This window comes from Pelophylax lessonae (genome assembly GCF_965119305.1).
Source record: "Pelophylax lessonae genome assembly, chromosome: 3".
NCBI lineage: Eukaryota > Metazoa > Chordata > Amphibia > Anura > Ranidae > Pelophylax > Pelophylax lessonae.
In genome coordinates, this window is record NC_138770.1 from 306,632,644 (window position 1) to 306,658,462 (window position 25,819).

Genomic DNA, 25,819 nt, shown 5'->3' on the forward strand with positions numbered 1-25,819 from the left:
TTAGATACACTTTAAATCTCTGACCAGAAAGCCAGTAGTACTGTCAGTGACAGTACTGTTCTGTAGATATTTATTCAACTTATAGTGACTTTTTTTAAATTATAATATAGCATTAGTCTAGAAATTATAGATTTAGAATAATGATGCTATCATCCTCACTTCCAGAGGCGTAACTAGAACCTTCAGGGCCCCAGTTCAAGAAACAATGATGGGCCCCCCTGACCCCCAGGGTGACCCAGCCCCATGCGTCCCTCCTGTACACCGGGATAGGAGGGGCGGCATATAAAGGAACTCCTGCAGCAGAGAGGGGATTGTATCATCTATATGGTGCCCCACTGCCCCTCCTATCCAGGTGTACAGGGGTGAGGCATGGACCCCTGGAGCATGGGGTTGGAATGAGTGGGGGTAGTGATTGGAGGATGGAATGGAATCAGTGGCAGGGGTGGTGGGATGGGATGGATGTCAGCAGTGATGGGATGGGATGAGTGGCAGCAGTGATGGGATGGAATGAGTGGCAGCAGTGATGGGATGGGGTGGGATGAGTGGCAGCAGTGATGGGATGAGTGTCAGTGGTGGTGGGATGGCATGAGTGTCAGTGGTGGTGGGATGGGATGAGTGTCAGTGGTGGTGGGATGGGATGGGATGAGTGTCAGTGGTGGTGGGATGGGATGAGTGGCAGCAGTGGTGGGATGGGATGAGTGGCAGCAGTGGTGGGGGTGGTATGGGATGGGTGGAAGTGGTGGTGGCGGTGAGATGGGATGAGTAGCAGAGGTGGTGGTGGTGAAGGGGGTGGGATGAGTGGCAGTGGTGATGGTGAGGTTGAAAATCAGTGGCAGCAGTGGTGGTGGTGAGGGGGATAGCAAATGGCAGCAGTGGTGAGGGGGAAGGGATCAGTGACAGCTGAGGTGGGATGGGATGAGTAGAAGTGGTGGTGGTGAAGGGGGTCGGGTGTGTTGAAGCGGTGGTGGGGAAAAGAGGTGGGATCAGTGGCAGTGGTGGTGAAGGGGGTGGGATTAGTGGCAGCCGTGGTGGTGGGGAAGGGGGTGGCCAGTTGCAGTGGTGGTGGTGAGGGGGTGGGATCAGTGGCAGCTGTAGTGGGATGGGATGAGTAGCAGTAGTGGTGGGAAAAGAGGTGGGATCAGTGGCAGCAGTGGTGGTGAAGAGGATGGGATCAGTGGCAGTGGTGGTGGGGAGGGGGGGTGATCAGTGGCCGCGGTGGTGATGGTGAGGGGAGATGGGATCAGTGGCAGTGGTGGTGGTGAAAGGAGTGGGATCAGTGGCAGCGGTGGTGGTGGTGAGGGGGGTGGGATTTGTGGCAGCGGTGGTAGTGAGGGGGTGGCACCAATGGCGGTGAGGGGGTGGGATTAGTGGCAGCAGTGGTGGTGAGGGGGTGGCACCAGTGGCAGTGTGGGGATGGGATTAATGGCAGTGGGGGTGGCAGCAGTGGCAGTGAGGGGGTGGGATAAGTGGCAGCTGTGGTGGTGAGGAGGGTGGCAGCAGTGGCAGTTAGGGGGGTGGGATTAGTGGCAGCATTGGTGGTGGTGAAGGGATTAGATGGTCCAGGCTGTAGCGATATGGTGCTGCTTAGCTCAGCCTCCCCTCAGTGAACGGCTGCACGCCCCCCCCCCCCCCTGCACAGGGGAACAGACCCCTAAACAGCAGCACAGCCAGAATGGGTGGGCCCCTCAGGGTTTGAGAATGGGGGCGGGCGGGCCCCCCTTCAGTGGCAGAACTCCAGGGCCCAGTCGCAGGTGCGACTGCTGCACCCCTGGTAGTTCCGCCACTGCTCACTTTCTATAACGCGAATAAGAATTTCCGTGCCTCTGATTGGTTCGTTTGATTGGTGCATCTAAGTGGTTTTATGTCTTGTTTATAACAATTTTATATATTTGTTTCCAGATTTATGACTTCCAGGCCAATCCAAACCAGAATGCAGATTTTAAAACTAAACTGGAATCACAAATAAAATTGAATTTCTCCAACAATTTTTCGAATTTCAAGGCTCTCTGGGCAATAAAGATAACTTGGTATCAAGTTTTACCATATCCTTCATATTACTTCAGCTCTTCACAGGTACAATTGTACTAGAATGCTTGCATGCCATTCACATGTGTTATGATGGCCACACATTTTGTTTCAGATTTTATATGTTGACACAAAAACATTTTCCAACAACTTTATACCATGAGGATCGTCCTCTTTGGATATACAAAGATATTGTTTAGCCAGGTCTTTAACTGTTGATACATTTTATGGACCTGACAGATTATAGTTGAGAAAAAATCCAAGTGTATGCAGACAGCTTTACATATAGTTTTTGGTAAGAGAACATGAATTCATTATAGGAAATCATTTATGACAGCGTAATAGGGTAGATGTTGTAACTGAGGATGCAATAAGTTATCACTGTTACCATTTTATATATTTATCATATTAGGTGTTTATGGTATATTTTAATGATAACAGTTGACAGAGAGGTTTTAATGGTCAAGTGGTGCAGCTTTATTTCATTAATATTTAACCACTGCTTAAAGGGTTAGTTCGCCTTTACCAAAAAAAGGCCTATTCAGATACATCTGTGGAAAAAACAAACTGTGCAGCTTTGACTAAAGTTGAATAATGCCTTTGCTACAGGTATAGGCTAGTTACATACCTCATGAAGGTCAGCTGGAATACTCTCTGGATGTTGCTAGGATGTTGCTAAGGGAAGCCTTGTTAGTGTTCACCATCACAGAATCGAGCTCTCAAAAGCTCAGCTCAGGGATGCTGTATAAGGGGAGAGAAAGAGCATACAAGGGTATTTGAAGAATCAGAGAAAGATTTCACTCCTGTGGTGGTGGAGGTGAGCAGTAATGACTATGCTGCTCTTAGCAACATCCTAGGAGCATTCCAGTCTGGTTTAGCAGGTTCATTATGGCCTTCACCTATAGCAAGGGCATTATTTCACTTAAGTCAGAGTTGCACAGTTTGATTTTATTGTCAGATGTCATTTATATGCATAGGCAGTTTTTGGTAAAGGTGAACTAACCCTTTAATGAAAGCTTTGGAGGGGTTGTTACTTAAAGAAATGAATTCTGAAAGCTGTGACAACAAAAAGGCATTCATAGAGCAAAGGACGAGTCTCCAGTATAGCCTTTTATATCTCTGCAGCTGCCCCTTGTCCTGTTACTTATTCTGCATTGTGTCTCTGTGTGAAGGTATTGCTTCCCCATGCCATAGCCTTCAGCAGACAAAAAAGTGAGAAGTACAGCAATGATGTCACCAATCGTTGCTCAAATCTCGTGAGACTAGCTTTTAGAAGCACAGTGCCTTCATCTTACACTACAGATATACAGTTATGAGGCCATAGGCACAGGCGTGCCTAGGCACCCTTGTGTAGCAGAAGAAATTCCAGACAAAAGGCACATTTTTAGGGTCCTTTAACATATTCCTAACCTTATTCCTATAACTTAAGAAATATTCACTTTTTGAGTTCAGTTCCAATTTAAATTTACAAGATTGCTTTCTGCTTGAAGAAAGAACAGTCAGTATAAAGTTCTTTCTATCAGTTGCGTTACAACAAAGCTTTTTCTGCCACTCATGCGCTCATCAGCTTTAAACTTCCATTTTCTGAGCCCTTGCTCAGTACAATTTAAGTATGCACTTGATTATTGTATGAGAGAAGTTAGTTGTTTGCCTATGGCCTCCAAGTAACGCCTGGCCTTAATTTTAGCTAAGCATCTTCTGACACCAATAAACTTTACCCTATGTAGTTCTGTGATGCAGCAATGGAGGGATTGACTTTCTCCCTCAATTCAGAATAGCTGCCTCCAGATCTCACACAAATACTGTCATTAAGCTTTTAATATATATTTCCTACTGATTCACGGTCACTCACTGAGATGTAACTGGGACAAAGTTCTGTGGCCTGACAGGGTCAGTGGTGTAGAAAAGTCACACACTGATGATTACTCATTTTGATCAATTTTTACCTTTAAACGTATGCCATAAAAGCAGCCGAGAGCCTGAAATGGAGGCTTGGAGCAGCGACTTCTGCATGACTCACTGACAGTATGTTCAATTAACTACTTCAGTCTACTAACTGTGTGCTGCCAGAGCTCTCCTTTTGCATATAGTTCCATTTGGTTGATGTCTGTTACCAGAGCGCAGGTGCACCAGTATGTTATTTATACACGTGTATATCTTTAAATGTTTGCATGCATTATACAAAAGCTCTGAAATATTAAAGGGACATGCTCTTTTCATAAAACCATTTTAACTCAACCCCTTCCCCCGATACACTTGTAAAGTGCAACAATTGTGGACCATGGCAGAACAGAAAGCAGAACCTGATTGTGTAATGTATGCAATGTGTTTTACTTGTGTAGCTAAACAAATAATAAATTCAACTATATTTCCTCTGTAATGGAATCATAACTTTTGTATTTTGTAGCAGGTAAAAGGTTACAGGTTTGTTTGGCTAGCATAACATTTCATTGTCCCCTTAATTTGTGATATAGACTATCCTGCATGCCTAGCCTGTTTTCATAATTTGCTTTCATGTGTCCCTTTTCAGGCCAGCACCTATCAAGCTGTACTTGTCACAGATGGCATCTACTCGTTCTGCTTAATGTATTTTGAAGATGGAGGAATGAATTGGAATTATTTATCAATTCCTTCAAACTACTTACCCAAGATGGGCTACTTTAGGTACTTTTCGCTTTAAGTAAATATGTCTAACAACTAAGTATGGAAATGTCAAATGATTTATTAATGTTTTATTTTCAAAGTAAGGTAAAGAACTCATTCATGTTCAGTGGCTACATTCTTAGCAGTTTGTACACACAACATACTTAAAGCAGAACTAAACCCCCTTATTCTTTACAGCCAAGGAAGCTGTCACCTTTGCCACTTTATGATTTGCAGTTGCCATGGGGTTGTACATGTGATCAGTAATGACACCAGCAGTTTGATGGCTTGGCAGTTCGGCTGGGAGCAGCTGTGACATTTATGGCATGCCTTGAATATAACTGTTTTGGGAGACAGTTAAATTGGGGGGTTTAGTTCTGCTTAAAATTAACAAAGTAAGCTGGCTTGTCCATTCTTCTTTGGAAAATTGGAGAGTTCGGTAACAATCATGGTATTTATGGTTTGGTAAATGTTACTTATGAGAAACTCAGTGGACACAGTGAATCACTGAATTTTTCAGTAATTCAAAATGGAATCCAAAGAAACACCTGGACCATCCTTCCCGGCACACACTTTCACTGTCCATCGGACACTCTATAAATGAGTAGCTTAGATTTAAAAAGTAATTTGAATTTGCCCCATCCACATGCCTTTGTTTCACATTTTAAATAATAATATAACATTCCTACCCTTAAGTTTTCCAATAAGAGGCAGATAGTTGACTGGAGAATAGAGTTGGGCGAACAGTTCAGGCTGATTAAAAGTTCGACCCAAACATTATCTGTTTGCCCATTTGGCGGGATGTTCGCCTACCGAGCGCCCCACACTGCACTGCGTGCTGAACAGTGCATTCTAAGCAACCATACCAGACCCTTGGTAAAATCCATACCAGTACTTTATCCGAGCATGCTGCCTGGCAGGCCAGGAAAGGGGGGGGGGGGGCGAGCAGCTCTGCCCCCCCCCCCCCGCCCAAAAGCACCTTGTCACCATGTTGATGGGGTTAAGGTCCTCTTTCCCACAACCCCTTCTGCTGGAAGGGGGCTTATCAGAATCTGGAGGCCCCCTTTAACAAGGCACCCTTCTACAAAAAAAGTGTCAAAAAGAAATAAAAACACACACAGTTTTTGACAATGCCTTTTATAAAAATAAAAAAAACAATGCCCCCCCCCCCCCAAATGTAGATCCATCATCAATTACGGTGCCCGCCACACTGCTCCTGTAAAACAATCTGTTTGCATTGAGACATGTCCCCCAGGACCTGGGCCCCCATACCCTTTCTATGGCCAATAACTTGCATATAAGCCTTTAAAATGGGCAATTAAGATTTTTCAAGTTCGGATCCCATAGATTTTAATAGGGTTTTGGGTTCGGGTCCAAATTTCTGTGATGTTAAAGAGTGCTGGTGTGAATGGAACCGGGGGGATGGGGGGGGGGTGTTCAGCTCAACTCTACTGGGGAAAATAAAATTTAGTTGCCCAGTGTATAAACCATGTAATTTAGTTTACATAATCCATGCAAATTTTTTATGACAAGAACCATGACAGCTTGAATTTTATCAGAAGAACTATAATGGAAAGTTATTAGATTGTAAAATGTGGTCTACATATTGCAATAGCTTTTGATTCTTTGTTTACAGCATGATTGTGAAGTTTTTATGAGCAGCAAAGATTTTTAAGGTGTATCCAAACCCCAAGTCAAAAATGAAACATATTACAGCTTACTAGTCCTTGGTGTTGTGGCTGCATTGATTTTCTTTTTCCAAGCTTCATTTGCTTTATTTCACCAGAAAATCCTGCAAATAACACACTTTCTGTCCCTACGCACTCATCCACTGTATCTATGGAGTGAGCAATGTTTGTCACCCTAGTCTGCTCTCCTGATATAGACTACAAACATATCTGTATCTTTGTATCTCAATGAGATTGGTAGTTTATTGAAGAAAGCTAGGAATATTCTTTGGTGTAGCTTACCGTAAGTGACAGGGACATGGCATTCATGACAATTTCGAGATTTTCTGTATGTGCTAAAAAAGTTCTCAGTTTAAAAAAAAAAAGAGAAAACAAATGCAACAAATGCAGCCACCACATCTAAGGATTGTAAGCTGCAAAATATTGCATGTTTATTAATGGGTTTAGTGATCCTTAACTCTATCAAACTGTAACTGATGTTAAATATTTACTGTGTTTTCTATGACTGTGTTTTATTTGTAGTGGAGAATCTTCATATTCCAGTCCTGCTACCAATTTCCCAGCATACAATGACCCACAAACAAGTTCTGGTGCTAGTATCCAGAGAAGGTACACTCCAGATCAGTACATAGGACAAAACACAAGTAAGTGCATTGATATTTCACCTGAAATATTTTACTGATGAAATGCCTCTTACATAGAAAGCAGTTGGTAAACAAAGGCATTCTGCATACTGAAAAATCTCACATAAATGCATGCTTTTTTTCATTGTTTTTTTTTTTTGGCAGATAAAAAAGGCTACTGGGCATATCGATTGGAATATAACTCACCATACACAGCAAATTACAGAAAGCAATGTTTAAACTGGTACTATAATGAAATGTACTCAAATGTATACCCTTACTGGATGTATTATTCACGCCCATGCCCATGTACATATCGGCAGGCCGTATTCGATTCTTCCTACCGACAGGCAAATGTTCTTTCCTACTATGGCATTCCTCAGAAATATACAGGTCAGTCTTTTTGTGTCAGTGTCCATTTTTCAACATCACATTAGGAAATAGGAGTGCAAAGCACATTTATGTCAGAGCAGAAAACCCCAAATCTGAGAGCCCTATGCCGGAAACATCACACCATGCATATACAGTATGTCTCTCAGCCTGAGTTTATTTCTGTCCTTCATATTTCTTTCATATTGCACTTCCCCTGTACTTTGCTCTTCTGTTTGATCTAACAACCTGTTCATGGAAAAAAATAACCACACTCTATAAACATTTATTGCCTCAGCAAATATTACTTCCATAATGTTTAATGCTCATAAAAGCTGTATAATAATCTGTGTAACAATTATGGTGGAGGAGAGGGGGGTTAATTTTGAGCATGAAAAAATTAGACAACCAGTGCATGAAACAATATATTTTGCTTATATGCACAAAATGCATGTACTGTATGACATGCCAGGCTATGAGGGAGTTTTCTTCAGGTTAATAATAGTTAACTAGCACTTTTCAATTTAATTTAGGGTGGATTGTTAACCACTTTACCACCGGAGGATTTTGCTGTCTTACGTCCAGGCCACTTTTTGCGATTCGGCACTGTGCGACTTTAACTGACAATTGTGCGGTCGTGCGACGCCGTACCCAAACAAAATTTACGTCCTTTTTATCCCACAAACAGAGCTTTCTTTTAGTGGTATTTGATCACCTGTGCGATTTTTACTTTTTGCGCTATAAACAAAAAAATAGCGTACATTTTGAAAAAATAACAATATTTTTCACATTTTTTTATATGAAATTCCCCCCCAAAAAAATGTAAAAATCTAAATTTTTTTAAATTTTTGGCCAATTTGTTTTCTGCTTCCTATATTTGGTAAAAAAAAATCACAATAAGCGTATTTTGATTGGTTTGCGCAAAAGTTATTGCGTTTACTGACTAAGGGAAAGATTTCTGTCATTTTTGGTGGGTTTTTTAACGAGTAATTGTGGCGATCTGCAATTTTTTTGTGGGACTGTGACATTGCGGCGGACAGATCGGACCCTTGACTGACATTTTTTACACTTTTGGGGGTACCAGTGACATTACTACAGTAATCAGTGCTATACATATGCACTGTTACTGTAAAAATGACACTGGCAGGGAAGGGGTTAATTTTATTGGAGAGGGAGGGGTTAATGTATGCCTGGTGCTTACTAACGTGTGTGGAGTGAGGTGACTGAGTGACACAGGGACAGATCGCAGGTTCAGCTATGCTGAACCCTGCAATCTGACCCTGTCTGTCACTTAGGAGATCCGCCCACTCTGTTTACACAAGCGGGCGGATCTCCAGACTCGATTCCCCGACGATCGGGGAAGAGCGGCGGTGATCACCTCCGCTCCTCCCCTGGCCCGACTCCCGCTGTGACTGAATACAGCGGGAGCGAGCCTCTGGCGGTGTGCGCTCACCGCCCACAAGGGGAGGAGTCCAGCGACGTACGTCGCTGGACGGGAACGAGCCACTTTGCCGCAGTACAGTCAATGTGACTGGTCGGCAAGTGGTTAAAATCCAACTCCACACCACGACTGAGGTTTTTTTTTTATGCTGCCACTGATATATATTTTAGAAGCTTCATGCAGGAAACAGTCAGTTACATCTGTGCTTCTCCCCATCAGATGTTTATGTAGCACTGTCCTAGTAGGGCCTGCTGTAAGATGACTTCTCGGGCCTCCTCTGATTACCAACACACAGTCACTTAGGGTATAGTTCACCCATCCCTCCTTACTCCCAATGGCTCGTCACACAATAAACAGTCCAGGGGTATTGGTTTTCAGTTTTTATTTTGGAACTTTAATGGGAAAAGGGAATAGTGGGATACTCCAACTGTAACTATTCCCAATGGATAAGGAAAACTCTCACTTGGCCTCACCAGGTTGTTTGTGGAAGCAGCTGCACTGCTTAATCCATACTGCCACATTTATGGAAAAGGTTAAGTCTCCTTGCACTTTTCTCTCCAGCAATAGACTTAGTGAACCTACATTATCTTCGGGACACTCACTAGCATCCCTTTTACTGACACCTGTCCACTGACTCTTCTAGCTTGAGGGTTGGCCCCCCCCCCAGGCCAGGCCCCTTGACACAGATCTGTACTCACTGTACTGCAGATTTAGATCCTCCAGTGACTCCCCTCTCAGTCAGCTTCACAGGACCTCTGGGTTGAGCTCCTCACTAGCACTCTCCAGGCCCTCAGGTCAACTACCTGAGACCTCATGACACCACTACAGAGGAGGAGGCAGCCGACCCTCCCTCCGGGACTCCGCTATCCAGCCAAAAGACCCCGAACACATGTGCTCCTTGCTTTTATACAGTATCCCAGCATGCACCGATGCACTTTCCCTCTGCCAAATCACCAGGGCTGTATCAAAAGCCTGTGCACTCATTTGCCAGGTTTCCTTCGACTGTCCAATATGCCTCCCTATTGGACCAGTGTGAAACACTCTGCTGACAGAACAAGTTGCACGTGAGCACAATGGGCAGACCTCACTAACAGATCCTGCTGGTAAGCAACAATAGAGATTTACCTGCAGTCCTTCTGGTGAGCAGACAGGATCCAAAACAATACTTTCTCTCTAGCAACTACATAGAAGGGTGCTACATTTACAATAAAGGTGTAGCAAAGGTGTCACTTTTTCACATCTGGACTCCCTTATAATTTGTTACATTTTGCACCATAGAGAATACAATAGTGTAGTGGGATACCATCTTTGTGATATACACAATCGGGGGCTTCTAGAGAGCTTTCCATTAAAACTTTCCAAATTCTTTACTGAATATGGAATTTCTTTTTCATGACCTGCTTTAAGTAGTTAGAACCAATTAGCCATCAGTACAGTTGATGATAAATTTCAATCAGCCAGGTTGTTGGTCAGAACATTATTGTATATGGTATGGTAGTGTTCTGGAATCTGGTTACTACCCCCAGTCATGGCCTGAGCTCATGCTGTAACATGCACTGTGACATGAGAGTTTGCATGTTACACAGAATGTGTCTGTCTGCAGAAGCAAATAAACTTCAATTACATCAAAACAGGTTCTTCTCTCGATCCCAGTGCTTCATGTTTTCTGTGCAGGACTACTGGTTATCAGCAGTGCTTGGGTTCCTGAAGCTGGACGAGGAAAATATGCTCAGTTTAGGGGTTGGTTTTAGTGTTAGGCTTGCAGGAAATTTAAATGAAATTTATAGTTATAGCATATATTTTCAGTCTAGAACATCTGAATTGTAAAAACAATACGAACACAAGTTATTTTTGACAATTGAATTAATATTAATAAAATTACTTGCAAAATCTCCTCACATGGTGTGAGTGCTGCCTGTCTGCAGGTCATCCCTTTCCACAATTTCCTGGATTCCCTGCATGCTTTAACCACTTCTGGACCGGAAGGATTTGCCCCTTTAATGACCAGGCCATTTTTTGTGATTTGGCACTGCGTTACTTTAACAGAAAATTGCTTGGTCTTGCAACGCTGTATCCAAATACAATTGATGGCCTTTTTTTCCCCACAAATAGAGCTTCCTTTTGGTGGTATTTGATCACCTCTGCAATTTTTAGATTTTGCACTATAAACAAAAAAAGAGCGACAATTTTGAAAAAAAACCCCGCCATATTATTTACTTTCTGCTATAAAACATTCCAAATAAAATATTTAAAAAAAATAAAAAATGTTTTATTAGTTTAGGCCAATTTGTATTCTGCTACATATTTTTGGTAAAACAAATCCCAAAAAGCGTATTTTAATTGGTTTGCGCAGAAGTTATAGCTTTTACAAAAGATGGGATATTTTTTTGGACTTTCTATTTATTTATTTATTTGTTTTTATTAGTAACGGCAGCGATCTGCAATTTTTAGAGGGACTGCGACATTGCGGTGGATAGATCAGACCCCTAACTGACATTTTTTACACTTTTTGGGGACCAGTAACATTAATATAGTAATCAGTGCTAAATAATTGCACTGTTACTGTATAAATTACACTGACAGGGAAGGGGTTAATACTGGGGGTGAGCAAAGGGGTTAAATGTATGCCTGTATGCTTACTGACTGTGTGGGGGGGAATGGTTCTGTGATAGGCAAAGACAGATCACAGTTTTAGCTTAGCTGAAACTGCTGATCTGTCCCTGCCTGTCTGAGAGAAGATCCACCTGCTTTGTTTACGTAAGCAGGCGGGTCTGCTCTCGGTTTCCCGGAAGATTGCGGGAGAGCAGCGGCAATTGCCGCCGCTCCTCCCACGTGCGCCGCCGAAACCACATGCACTCCAGTCACGTAGTACTACGTGACTGGATGCAGCCAAGCTGCCCTGCCGCAGTCAAGGCGGTGGGCGGTCGGCAAGTGGTTAGAGATTCTTCTCTGCTGTTTATTTTTAAAGTCTAAGGACTACATATCCCATGATGCCTTGCTGCCTACAAGCTGTGATCCTTGTAGTGATTCTGCATTCTAAACCTCTCCCCTGAACACCTCTGTAGCTCAGAAGGCAGGCTGTGTGAATTCTATGACACAGTAATGCCTACTTACAAGGCATAGCCAATACGTGTCACAGAATTCAAGGAAGTAAATGAGTGGGGATCTTCACAGGATAAGTTTTCAAACTTTAAGATTGTTCATATTAGTAGGAGTAGGCTAGAAATAATAGAAACATGTGGAAAAATAATATAGGATTTTACATTTTGAACATAGACATGGTTTAAGTGTTTTTTTTAGGGGTTATGTTTTAGTGAAGAATTTAAGCATGAAGAGCTCGCTCTAGGTGTTAATAATGTTATAATTGTGCAGGAGGTGGGATAAAGTGTTAATGATTTGCTGCAGGGGAGAGTGTTAGGAGTAGGCTCATTTCGTTGTGAGTTACATTTTAGAGAGTGCTTTAGTACAGGAAATAATACACAGACCAACTCCAAGTTGAATTATCATCAGATCATACATTTTCAGATGGTTCTGTTGTAATGTTTTTGACTCACAATTTGAATTATTTCCAATGTCCATCTTACAGGTGTGATGTTATTATTCAGACATTTTACATAAATGTGTTGTCTATGGTATTCACTAATTGTTATTCCACCCTTTCAGATTGGTATAGTCAGTCCTACACTTTTCAGACTGCATTTTCAACTTGGTTTGGAGGAGGAACCAGGTGCTACTACAGTTACTGGGGTAGTTTGACCTATGGAGAGAAAGAGAGATATTTACCAACTCCCTGGGAGTATGAGAACAGTTGGCTTCGGTGGTATAACCCGTACTATTACTACACTTGGTATTATAGCTATTACCTGTCACAGATGCAAATGATGAGACGCCTATACCAAGGTAACTATTGTTACACTGAGAAAAACAAAAAAAAGTATTTAACAAATGACTATTTTCTACATTATGCATTACTTAGACTATACTTTTTGCAGTGGTTGCGCTAAATATTTGTAGTATTGAAGGCATTTTTACATCAGATTTTCTAAATTCTCATATAACCTGTTTTTTTTTTTTTTTTTATACCCTACACTAACCTAAGTCTCTACATTAGGTATAGAGTGATTTTACCATTGGTCTATTCAACTTTTTATGTTTTCTTTTTTGTGCTTGTAGAAAATGAAGTGGATCCTTATAACAACTGTTGTTTATACTCTGGTTCTTCACAACTCTGTTCTTTATACCGACAAAGAAGACCTTATGATTCCTGTGCTGGATATGTTCCACCAAGATTTGGTAAGCTATTGGTAAAGCACTACTAAGCACATTTCAAAGTAGAATTACAACAAAATGCATATTAATATTTTAAAGTGAACCTGTCACTAGGCCATGTTGTATAATGCTGCATCAAGTATTTGTTTGCAGGTTTTAAATTCACCAAAGTTTTTAACCTTTTACCACCTTTTACCTTACAGTATTTATAAAATATAATAGTGTGGGATAATGCTAAACAAGGCTTTATAAATAGCTCAAAACTTAAAAAGAGAAAATACTTGCAAAATTTGACAAAATAGCTTGTTATGCTTTTAAAAATCCTTATTATTGTGAGTTTATCTATGTATTTATTTTTGCAGGATTCCTGTTTGGAGACCCTCATATCAACACACTGGATGATGTACAGTATACTTTCAATGGACTGGGGGAGTTTACCTTGGCCAATGTTAGAGATGAGAACAACACACTTATCTTCACACTCCAAGGACGCACAGCCATGGCTGGCAATGACACACAAGCAACTAACTTTGTTGGACTGGCTGCAATGATTCAAAATCAAACAACGGTAAGATTCATGTATCAGGTAGTGGAGCCTTTAAAGTGCTTTATAGTAGTTGTGTATGGTAACAGAAATAACAATTACTTCCACATGATATAAGCTTTTTTTTTTTTTTGCATTGCCCAAAGCTGAATACACTGTATAACTGATGGTTGTTGGTTATTTGTTTTAGGTGGAGTGGTTACTGCAGGACAGCAATACAACCATTGTGAAGATTAATGGAACCGCATTTACCTTACCAGGTAACACAACTTCAGTTTTTATTAGTAAATAGGGTGTTGAATAGGAATGAGCTCAGTGTTTGGTCCTAACGTAAGTTTACGAAATTCTGCATGGATGAACAAGACAGCTTCCAGCTGTTATTGGTTGCGAAGGAAACAGTGGGTGCGTACACCTGCTAGGTCCTTACCAACCACTGACATCAACTCACTCAATTACTTACATGGCTGTAAATACCCGACCACATAAGCATATGGACAGGGATTGGAGGGGTTACATCATTGCTTAAATATAGCCACAAGGCCAAATTTGGGCAATAACATATGCCAACTATGCCACCGCTATCTCAGCCTCTTCCTATATTAAGCTGATAACAGCTCGGGGAGCTGTAATTTGTGGCAATTTAATCAGTTTTTGCCCTTGTAAATGTCAGTGCTTTAAAAAAAAAAAAATCTCTGCTCCCAGCCAAAATTCTTTTTTTTCCCCCATTGATTAACAGGGCTGAGTCCACCACCAACTTTAACTCCCCCCCAACCACCTTGCTATGTTTTATTTTTTACAACCCTTTGACTATTAGCCCAGAAAATGATCATGTTATTTGACAGATTTGTCTCTATTGACTTTAATAGGGTTCACATTAGAACTTCTTTGACATTCGCCACACCCTGCTCGAATCGAACCTACAGGATTCACTTACATTTATTCGTCACATGTTTTTAAAGTATGCTAATAGATTAGAATTCTGTCATTTTTAATCACTTTCTGTACGTCTCTTAAAAGTAATGTGAAACAAGCTGAATTATTGAAACATTAACTTATACATAAATTACTTTATTTATTTATTACTATAAATTTTAGCTGTGTCACATGGCTATAGTTTAATTTTCAATGGTTTGCTTTTTTTAAAAAGATAATTCTACACAGTTGGATAAGTTGACCCTGGAGAAGACAGAGAAAAATGAAATAATGGCTACTTTTGATGGTGGGATCTCAGTCACAGTGTCTGCTAAGGTGGGAGCTTTGAGCTTTACCACAATGCTAGACGTTATTTACAAGAACAAGACAGAAGGCCTTTTGGGTGAGTTATACTTATTCTGACTGCAAAAGCAAAAGAAACCCTTGTTCCTTCATGGAGATTTGTTAATCATGATAGCAAGTCCAGCAGTGAAAGTGAAAATTAAATGGTGAAATGTCATTTTAGGTGTGTTCAATGAAGATAAAACTGATGATCTCATGGCTTCCAATGGAACAAAACTGGAATTTGATGGAGTAAAGCTCCCCAATGAATCTCTTATTTTTGAAATTGGAATGACATGTAAGTATCTGTTCAAACCATTTACATACTGTTTGGTAAATAAACTGAGCACTAGATAGATATAAAAGACAAAAAATAATGCAACTCTAATCAGTAATACATTGGAGTTGATTTACTAGAACTGGAGAGTGAAACATCTGGTGCAGCTGTGCATGGTAGCCAATCAGCTTCTAACTTCAGATATTCAATTAAGCTTTGACAAAAAAAAATCTAGCAGCTGATTGCTTTATATGCAGAACTGCACCAGTGCACCAATCTCCAATTTTAGTAAATAAACCTTGTTAAATGTACTTTTTAATTGCAAGCAGTGTAAGCACCTTACTTTACCTTGGTACAGTATCAGCCATTTGCAGTGAAATGCAGAAGCAGCACAAGAAGCCAATGACTTTATGTGTTAAAAGAAGCATCCTGTTAGAAAGAGAAAGCAGAGTGACAAGAAGATGAGCTGATCACTGTGCTACATCTCCTTTCACTGTCCAGTCACAAGGTGGGGCAGGTCCAGTAGGACCAGGGCTCATAGGAAATGGGTTGAATGATGCTGAAAAAAAGTACTGCGGAGGAAATCTCTATACTGAAGATGAATACTGTCGCACAAACTGGTTTTGTTAATGTATCATTCAATGGGAAATATATATACTGTAATTGTTTTTGTTATTTTTGGCTGAACTTGTGTTTTATTGTTTAAGTCCTTCACCTGCTGCCCTTCTACATAAGTCTCTTTGCTGGCTTTCAATCAACCTGAGGATAAAATACAAACTACTATGCTTTCACTCTTCTTTGGCTATTCATAACCCATTATCAACTTCTATTTCTGGGCTTAAATAAAAAAACTCTCCAAACCTCTCTCTCTGCTCCCCCACTAGCTTATTACTGTACTCTTCACTAGGGATGATTGAACGGTTCGGGTCGACCATCGGTTCGACCCGAACATTGACTGTTCGAGGTTCGGCCGAATTTAGAACTTTTTGCTGAAAAAGTTCGGAATTCGGCAACCAGAACCGACCAAAATGCAATGGGCCAGGAAATGGGCTTTAAAAGCCCATGATTGGACCAGAACCATTAATAAAAGCCAATTGAGGGGGCAGGAGAATGCTAGGAATGTGATTGGGGTGACTAGGGGGTCCAGAGGCCAAACATTAGTGAATATGCCCCCCAGTATATAAGATAGCCCCGCCAAATTCCTAGCATTTTAATACAGGGACATGGAAGAGAGTGGAAGCAGTTCTGTTACTTCTGCTTCAAAAATGTCATTTAGCAATTATTAGTGTGAGGAAAGGGATATCTAGTGTAGTTAAGGTGCTATTTTCCACTATAGTTAGCTTCAAAAATCAAGTTTCTGTAGGGAAAGTGTTAAGTGCCAGGGTGACCGTAGTGTAGTGTAGTGTAGGGTGAACTGACACTGACTGCTATGGCAGGGTGACCAAACCCTTCCATTTCAGGGTGACCGCTATAGAGAAAAGATCGTTTTCTCTTATTTGACTTACAGAGCAGCGATATGGCTTCTCTCCGGTCAGCCTGCTTTTTGCTGCAGGCGTTTATAGGGCTTTTTTGAGGACATGTTTGGAGTCAGGCATGACATCTGAACTTGTGTATAGGGGTATATATGCACACACATGTATATATATATATAAACCTACACATATATAGGTGTGAAAAGAGCAGAACACTATGCTTGCACTAATGAAATAATTAACAGGCATATGGCTCTGCTCCTATCACACCTATTTGTGTGTATGTGTATAATACATATAAGTGTGTGTGTATATATACCCCTATACACAAGTTCAGATGTCATGCCTGACTCCAAAGACCCCAAAAAAATGCCAAAAAAAAGCCTGCAATAACACACCTGGGCGTTTTTTTTTTGGCGCAGGCGTTTTTTTGGGCATTTTTTTGGGGTCTTTGGAGTCAGGCATGACATCTGAACTTGTGTATAGGGGTATATATACACACACACTTATATGTATTATACACATACATATATATAGGTGTGATAGGAGCGGAGCCATATGCCTGTTAATTATTTCATTAGCGCAAGAATAGTGTTCTGCTACTTTCACACCTATATATGTGTATGTATACATACATGGGTGTATGTATATATACCCCTACACAGAAGTTCTGATGTTATGCCTGCCTCCAAAGTCCCCCAAAAAATGCCCAAAAAAAAACGCTTGCTACAAAACCGGCAAGGTGTGAAAATAGCGGAGCCATATCCCTGTTCTATAAGTGACCTAATAGAAACAATCTTTTTTTCTGGTTCTGGACATGCTACAGAGCTGAAACTTCACAGTTACACTTTTTAGACCCCCCAGACACTAAATCCAAAGTCAAAATCAAAAAATCTCATTTTTTTTTTCAATAATTTTTTCAATAATTGGCTCTCTATCAAAAATGACAATTTTTAAGAACTTTTTTTTGTGTGATTAATAGTCTCTGGGGCATGACCCAGAACCGTAGGCACTTTTAGGGGCATTTATTGGATTTTAGGGCTTCAAAATGGGGTTTTTTGATTTCCGAAGTTGGGGTCCCATTGATTTCAATGGGGTTCTGAAATCCGGGCCGAACTTTTTGGAAGTTCTGGTGTTCTGGTCGAACCGAACTTTTGAAAAGTTCGATCATCCCTACTCTTCACACTTCCTATTCATGACAATAGGATTTTTGTGAAGCAGCCCCCATTTCTCTGCAATTATCCAACTTGTCCCATTACACTAAACTCCATTTTTAAAATGTTTAAGTTCACCTTTATGAACATGTTACAAGTTACACCCATATTTAGGATATTACACGTGAAATGATGCCAAGCAGACTCTCCCATCCCCAAAAACGCCTCCCTCTGACAGCCTGGGTTCTTATACCTAGCAGCAGCTATCAGATTTGAAATTGGCAAACTGTGTAGGGCTCTGCCCACACAGCCATGACATTCCTTCCCAAGCGGAATGTAGATCTCAAGGTAATACAAGTGAGGCGATCACCACACTCATAGTCCATTGACACTTACTCTAGTTCTCTAACTGAAAGCCTGTACCTCGCTATGAACAGGAACCTGCAGGAGCCTGGAACTGCATCCATGGTCCACTGGTCATGGCTGCAATGCTTTGCAGGCTCATTTGCAAAGAAAAAAAAAAATGCACATTTTTTTCTGCAAATATATGTACATTTACATTTTACTTCTACGGGAATTTTTTGTTTTGCCTGTAGAACCATCTCTCAACGTTATCCTTTGTGTTCATGCACAATAGGACATTTTGAGGCATGTTTAAAGCTAAGCATTTAGAGGCAGGAAAAAAAAAACCTACTGGTTTGTGTTTTTGATTGGAGTTTTCTGGCAGAAAAAATGTTAAACACTCCTAACCGTGCCTAAACATGTGTACATAAACATGAGCATTTTTTTTTCTGCCAAGGGAACTGCCGTTTTTTAAGCCCAGAGTGCAAGGAGCCTAAACACTCTCCTAAAACCTACCTTATCATGTTTCTCGGTCCATATTTCTCTCTCTACCCTAGCCATTCATTACTATGTTCCCATCTCCAAATGCCTGCAGTCTAATGTTTCCTGACCCCTTAAGCTAAATACGTATGTTACAATCTGTTTGTACCAATTCCTTTAGATTCACTCACAGTTATGTAGTACAAAGGTGTTTTTATAGGTAGGCAGATTGCATATTGACAGCTTTAGACTATAAGAGATCATTCATACTAGACTGCTCTTTTGATTGTAGTAAAGCATATTTAAAACCATTGGTGAACACTGTATTGCTTCCTTGTGAAGTAAACTATGCAGACTCTTTCTTCTACTCACACATTTTCTATAACTGTCTGTCTAGTGTTATATAGGGTCCTTTTTTAACAACTAAATTATGGCAGAAGCTTTATACCTGGAATTAAGTCCAGACGTACCACATTGGTGTTCATTTATAAAATCTAGTGCAATAAAAAAAAAAAAAAAAACTTGTAGATATCTTTGCTTTGTATAAAGCTGTAAATGTATTATTATTTTTTTTTCTTTGCAGGGAAAACAACTCCCTTAAGCAGTATTTTTAATTACAATGAGACAGAAGGAGAATCCTGGAACACCTACAATAATAACAGCTTTGTGCCATTGTTTTATGATCAGTTGCTACTGACTAGTGACCCCGCACTTATCACCAGAGCAAATGAAACATGCAAAGGAAATGATGAATGTATTTTTGACATTCTAAGTACTAAAAATTTTGAAGTGGGACAGAGCACTCTGGACAGTGTGAATGCTGCCCAGGAACAGAGCGCCACAATGAGTAAGACACGATCAATCATATCTATCAAATTATGTTTTTATTGTTTAATTAACTAATCATGTCAAATAACAGAAAATAGGCAAACTTGGAAAGCAAAAGTATTTTAAAACAATGTTTCTGTTGGCATTAAGATTGTAAGGTGAAACTCCAGTTTTCTTGAGAGTTGGTGAGTATTAAGAAAGAAAAAAAACGTCCAGGTGAACTATATACATTAATTTTACATTGCAAAATCGTTGTTCATATTCCTAAGAAATTACAGTATTATAACTGGCTGAAGATTGAAATGTCTTGTGTAGAAATGATGTACATTATATTATATTTCCACACAGCCGCAGCCATTTGTGTTCAGTACCAATATTTATATGCAATGCAAAGATGTGAAGATATTCTCAACTTGAAACTGTGAAACCCGTTATAAAGGCCAGAACTTACCTTTGTGATGTTATTTTAAAGTGTATGCCACTTAAAATTACATTTTTATTTGTGTCGGTGTTTCTATGTAGATGTTTGCAAAGGTGTCTAATTATCCTGCCTGTCCCACTTCTATCCTTTTGCCAAGCACAGAAGCAGATACATGCTGGCCTGGTCAGTTTGCAGTGCTTCCTTCTTGGTGATGCACGATGTTCATGTGTCCCATATTTGGTTTTGCCACGGCATCCCCCACTACAACAATGCTGTGACAATGGCTGAGAACCATTAGCCAGTCACAGCCTGCTTTATGCAACTGTTGCCTGTAGTTGGATGGTTTGCAGAAGGAACACCGTCCTGAAACACCACGCTTACACAGACACAGAACATACTCCCCTGCTCTGTGTGATTTAATTCTCTGTCTGCCCATTCACTGGTTAAACACTCACACTCCCCATTATGAGGCTGTGCGGGCAAGTGACTGCAGAATAAAACTTAACAACAGGTAAATAAATATTTTAATAACAAATTAAATATTATTCGAGAAAAAACAGGCTTTTGCATTAGGGTGTTCACAAATACCTAAAAAGTACACCTCTCATTAAAAAAAGCTACCTAACAACAAGCATAAAGTTCAAACACCTAGTTTCAGATATCCTCAGGAGTGCCCCGCTACCCATATAAGATGGGCACTCTGATCTAAAAAAGTTGCAATACTTCCTAATGCTCTTGAAGCTTGGCCTACTTCCTCCTACCTACTCGACTTTCCAAATGGCCAGTTAGACCCACTCATTATAGAGATGGGAATGCTGTGGGAGACAGGGGCAAGTCAGCCTTCATATCTACCAGGAAGTGCTGAAACTTGCAGATGATAGCTCGTGGGTACTCTTGGGTACTCTTGTATACTTTTGCTGGTATCCCCTGATTGTTTATTAATGGTTCTATAACTGAAATTTTAATTATAAATTGTGTATGCATGTATTGTATATATATATGTGTGTGTGTATATATATATATATATATATATATATACATACATACATACATAGGTACTTGCTGAGACTTTTGATCTTTTGAAAGTGTTTTTAATGCTTTCACTAAATCAGGCATATGCAAACTGAACTTAGCGCAATGTAATAAAACACATTAGCTGAATTACAGAAGAAAGTGAGAATCTTTACTCAAAAAATGGTGAATAATGACTGTAAATATCCAGTTTATTTATTACAGACATTTATACAGTGACATCAATTTATACAGCGCTTTACATTATATTATATTATATTATATTATAATATATTGTACATGCATATCAGTCCCTGCCCTTATGAAGCCTAAAGTCCGTATCTCACATACAAACATACACACACACACGGGCCAATTTACACAGAAACAAATTTAAAGCTATATTCATCTTTAAGGAAAACATAATAAATACACATATTTTTGCCAGAAAAAAATGGCATTCATTATTTTTCCCACAGGAGCCTGCAAAGTTTTGCACCCATGATCAGTGAATCATGGGTGCAGTGTCAGGCTCCTGCAGACTCTTCCTCCAGCTTTCTGCTGTTTCCTCTGTACGGGTTTTCAGTTTGAAAGATGGAAGAAGATTTATTGGACTACAAGTGTACTGAATTCTGCGCTCGTAGTTCTATGAAACTACAAGTCTGTATGCCATGGTGGCCGATTGACTTGTAGTTTATTCTTTCACATATCTCTGTGAATGAATAACTCGGCTGTGTGGGAAGAGCTACACACAGCTGCGCCTATTTTAAATGTGACAGTGGCTGAGGGGGAGAGAAACCCCCACATTCTGACACATTGTGGGAGGAAGCTCGGGGCATGAGGATTGGGGTGCTTAGCAACGTGTTACATGTTACTCCCTAAATACAGGTAGTATTTTTGCCTAAACAATGTTTTCTTCTACAGACAGCTTTCCACCTAATGTGACCGGACCAACCACCCTCCAGACCAAACTCTTTGAATCTGTGACAGTGTTCTATACAGCCACCGATAACAACAATGACACAGTGATCTTTTCCTTGCAGACAGACTCTTCTGATATCAATATAACAGGTGAATAAATTGCTTTCCAGTACCATGATTCTTTTTCATGACTAGAAATTCACCTTCTGATGCCTCACTAATTATGTGTCCTCTCTATCATGCAGAGAATGGAATGCTGGTATGGCTTCCCACCAGTTCTTCTCCTGTTAATGTTTCTATAATAGCTAATAATTCCAAAACCACTACTTCGGTTGTCCTAACCTTGGTTCTCTGCAACTGTACCAACAATGGCAGTTGTTTGTATGACAGCGAAGTAAGCTTGGGAAATGAAACCACAACGTTCATGGTAAGCAGTAAAAACATGATTTTTTTTAACATAAAAAAAATATGTAATATCAATTACAAAGGGCATTATTCAAAGCACTGTTGTATGTATATATGTTTTAAGTCACAAATGATTTTTTGTCTTTTTGCAGGTTGCAGGATGTAACTGTTCTGCTGCATGGACCGGGATGTACTGTGAGGAGGATTTCAACGCTTGTGAACAGAACCAATGTTTTGATAACAAAACTTGTGTAGACAAAAAAGCTCCAGAAACAGGATTTAAGTGTGGAGCATGTCCTCCTAGTCTAACAGGAGATGGAATAACCTGTACAGGTAGGGAAACTGATCTCTACATGTTGTGACATTCTGTAGCCAAGTTTACATTGTATTTCTAACAATGAGAATTTGCTTGCTGGGCAAGTGCTAGAGGGATTCCCCTATTATCATTGGCTAAAAGAGGACAAGACACATACAATATTTCTCTGGCTCGGGACTACATACATTTATTGTAGTCATACAAATAACATTAACATTTTTACTACAATGTTATTGTGTTTAAACTAGTAATTGTAAGCTTAGAAATGGTCAAAAAAATAATTCAGTGCGTTTACACTTACTTTGTAGGCCCTTCCTCCCTCCTAGTTTTAACCTAACCTTTACCCGACTGGCCATAATATAAGCTATGGGGCCTCCTTGGCACGACACCTCTTCAGGAAGAAACTCCTCCTTTGGGCCCGTGCTGCAAAAGATTTCTTGTAGAAGCCTTTTAGTGCATTAGTGGATTTATGATAAGGAAAGGGTGAATTTTCCAAGAAGCTGACATCATAAATGTTAAAGAACTAATCTAAAATATTCCTGTTTTTTTCTAGCTATTAATGAATGTTATCTAAATATTTCGACTTGTCAGCAAATCTGTAACAATAATGTAGATGGATACAACTGTAGTTGTGAGGAAGGCTATAAAGTGAACTCACTGAACAGCTCCTTGTGTGATGGTAAGTCCATGATTATAAACACATGCTTCATAACAAATACTGTTACATGAGAAGGTGACACTTTAATGGCATTCATTTATGTAAAGTTAGATCATTTGAATACTATTGAGATGAGATATTTCCTTGGTTAAAAGAATATGTTAACAAATGTAAGGTTTGTGCTCTTCTTTTCAGACATTGATGAATGTGTCAACGTCACATCTCCATGTGGTATAAATGCCAACTGTACAAATGTCCCTGGAAACTACTCCTGTGTGTGTTTGCCTGGTTATAAAGGTGATCCATCTTGGCTGTGTGTGGGTAAGTCTAACAGTTCCCCTGTCCTATATAACAAACAACTTGCATTGATAAACTCATGGAAATGTTAGATAACTAACATGCTCTCTTGCAAAGAAATTACTTTGAAATCCAAAGAAATCTGATCTTTTTGTGTAAACCTCTTTGCCAAAAGTTTACATAGGACCCTGATTTAGGGTTCTACACAGCTATTTTCTGAAATGTGGATACAATTACAGACAAGGCAGTAGATTTGTTAATGTTTTTATGACATGCATTTAAAAATGATCAGCCTAAATGAACTTTTATCAGTGTATGTTAGTATATTTAAAATCTACCTGGTTTTTATATTTGGATTGCAAAGTATATACATAAGGGAATTCATATTTGCTCATTATACACAAGCTGTACTGTTCATCTTTCTCATTGTATGTTTACCATTTAGATGCAACTGGCTAAACTAATCAAACTTTCTGTGTAGCCTAGATTATATAAGATTCTGATCAGAGAGGTCTGAATGACTGCAGGGAAATAAAGATAACCACTAGAGGTAGAATCCTTCTGTGTGTAATTCAATGAAGTAGTACGTCAAACATATGACATGTGAAAATTACTCTAAAACACTTAGGGGTCTATTTATAAATGTTTTCACCAAAAACTCACAGAATTTTCAGCCAAGATTTAAACAAGTTTCTAGTTGGATTATTTGGATAAGTGTGTAAATCCTGGGAGAACATTGTGTGAATCTTGTGTAAACAATTCATAACTAGACCCCATTATTGTAAACATAAAAATAATTACGCAAAAGCAGAGATGTATAGAAAAACAGCCATAATTTTTGACCAATAATCTTCATTTTCTTTAGTTGGAAAAATTACATCATTGTAATCTTTGCAGATATCAACGAGTGTGCCATGAATGAGACTGTGTGTCCCGAACAATCTCTATGTATTAACACTAATGGATCCTATCAGTGTGACTGCCTATCCGGATTTGATGGAGCCAATTGCTCTGGTAAGATGTTAGTCTCAAGTCTGAGACAAACAATGAGCAAAAAACATTTGTTAGCTTTTCAGTGGATTTATTTTTGCTACACCCATTGTCCCCAAAATACTCTTGTTTATGGTAAAATCTGGTTTTATTACCTAATTCAAGTGTGTTTAGTACACTAAAATGGTAAAAAAAAAATAAGAAAAAAGAAGTAGGTGTGAGGAGCAGATTGTAAACATTTTTGATGACCACACATTATGTTTTTTGCTATATAGTATGTCCAACAAGGTTTTTTCCCTTGGGAGTTTTGGGAGTTAGCTTAGGAGGAGAATGTGGAAGAGGATATAGTCTAGGAAGCATCAAGAATTAAAAATATTTTTATGTGTTTATATGTTACAGATATCAATGAATGTTTGGCAAATTCCACAATCTGTCCCCCAAATTCGTACTGTAATAATACTATTGGCTCTTTCGTCTGTACGTGTAAAGTTGGTTTTGGTGGAGAAAACTGCACAGATATTGATGAATGCGCTCTTGGAACACACAACTGTAGTTGGGCTGACTGTGTGAACACTGTAGGATCCTATAAATGCAACTGTAGGACAGGATACACTGGTGATGGGGTGCAATGCGTAGGTAAGTCTTCAAACTTGAACACTCCCATTACTGCTAAAAGAACATAACAGGCTTTATTTAACAGCCACTTACACAAGATTATGTAGGTTTTCAAAGCAGCAATCATAAATGATTACAATTGTTTTCATTTTCATTTATTGCCTTAGTTCTGGCCTTGTTATCCTCTTATAAACACCTCTTTTGTCATCCCTAGTTATATTTCTATTTGTATTAAATCTTAAATTCTATATAATTTTTCAGATATTAATGAGTGCCAAACAAATGCTTCCATTTGTGGAGCACATGCTTCCTGTAACAATACCGTTGGCAGCTATGAATGCCACTGCAATGATGGATTTACATTGATGAATGGAACTTGTAAAGGTACGTATTGTTTAGATGGTTTTGGATATTCCCCTGTCAACTTTTTCCAAGTCCCAGTAGCAAACATAAAGTCGAAGAATGTGTCTTTTTAGTTTTAAAGCCTTGGACTGTGTTTACCTGTATGTACTGAATTGCACATGAATTATCTGATAAAGTCTTCTGAGCACATGGAGACAAAAGTTTTAAAATCTTGTCTGTGCACCCTTACTCTATAACAACATGCTTGACTTCTTTGTTTTTGGATTCCGAGCCCGGTCTGTCTTAACTGGGCCTCATCTACCATCCCACTTTTTACTAAATGTGCTTTATTGGCCACAAAGAACTCTCTCACTAAATAGTGAAATATAGGCAGGTCAGTGGCGACTCTAGGAACAATATGTAGGAGGGGGGGG

At 39.7% G+C, this 25,819-nt stretch overlaps 1 protein-coding gene across 1 annotated transcript in view; it reads left to right on the top strand.

The window, feature by feature from the left end:
* Positions 1-25,819, top strand: part of LOC309550509 (uncharacterized protein) — a gene marked incomplete at its 5' end in the record, with an annotated part of 187,921 nt that overhangs the window by 73,480 nt on the left and 88,622 nt on the right. The window contains 19 exons of the mRNA XM_082250873.1: positions 1,900-2,073; positions 4,556-4,689; positions 6,879-7,000; positions 7,145-7,372; positions 12,453-12,689; positions 12,963-13,082; positions 13,421-13,626; positions 13,793-13,862; positions 14,750-14,917; positions 15,041-15,154; positions 19,165-19,428; positions 21,766-21,912; positions 22,008-22,189; positions 22,320-22,500; positions 23,037-23,162; positions 23,337-23,462; positions 24,336-24,452; positions 24,828-25,064; positions 25,305-25,427. Of these exons, the coding sequence (XP_082106999.1) occupies positions 1,900-2,073; positions 4,556-4,689; positions 6,879-7,000; positions 7,145-7,372; positions 12,453-12,689; positions 12,963-13,082; positions 13,421-13,626; positions 13,793-13,862; positions 14,750-14,917; positions 15,041-15,154; positions 19,165-19,428; positions 21,766-21,912; positions 22,008-22,189; positions 22,320-22,500; positions 23,037-23,162; positions 23,337-23,462; positions 24,336-24,452; positions 24,828-25,064; positions 25,305-25,427 (3,076 nt within the window). The remainder of the gene's footprint in view (positions 1-1,899; positions 2,074-4,555; positions 4,690-6,878; positions 7,001-7,144; positions 7,373-12,452; positions 12,690-12,962; positions 13,083-13,420; positions 13,627-13,792; positions 13,863-14,749; positions 14,918-15,040; positions 15,155-19,164; positions 19,429-21,765; positions 21,913-22,007; positions 22,190-22,319; positions 22,501-23,036; positions 23,163-23,336; positions 23,463-24,335; positions 24,453-24,827; positions 25,065-25,304; positions 25,428-25,819) is intronic.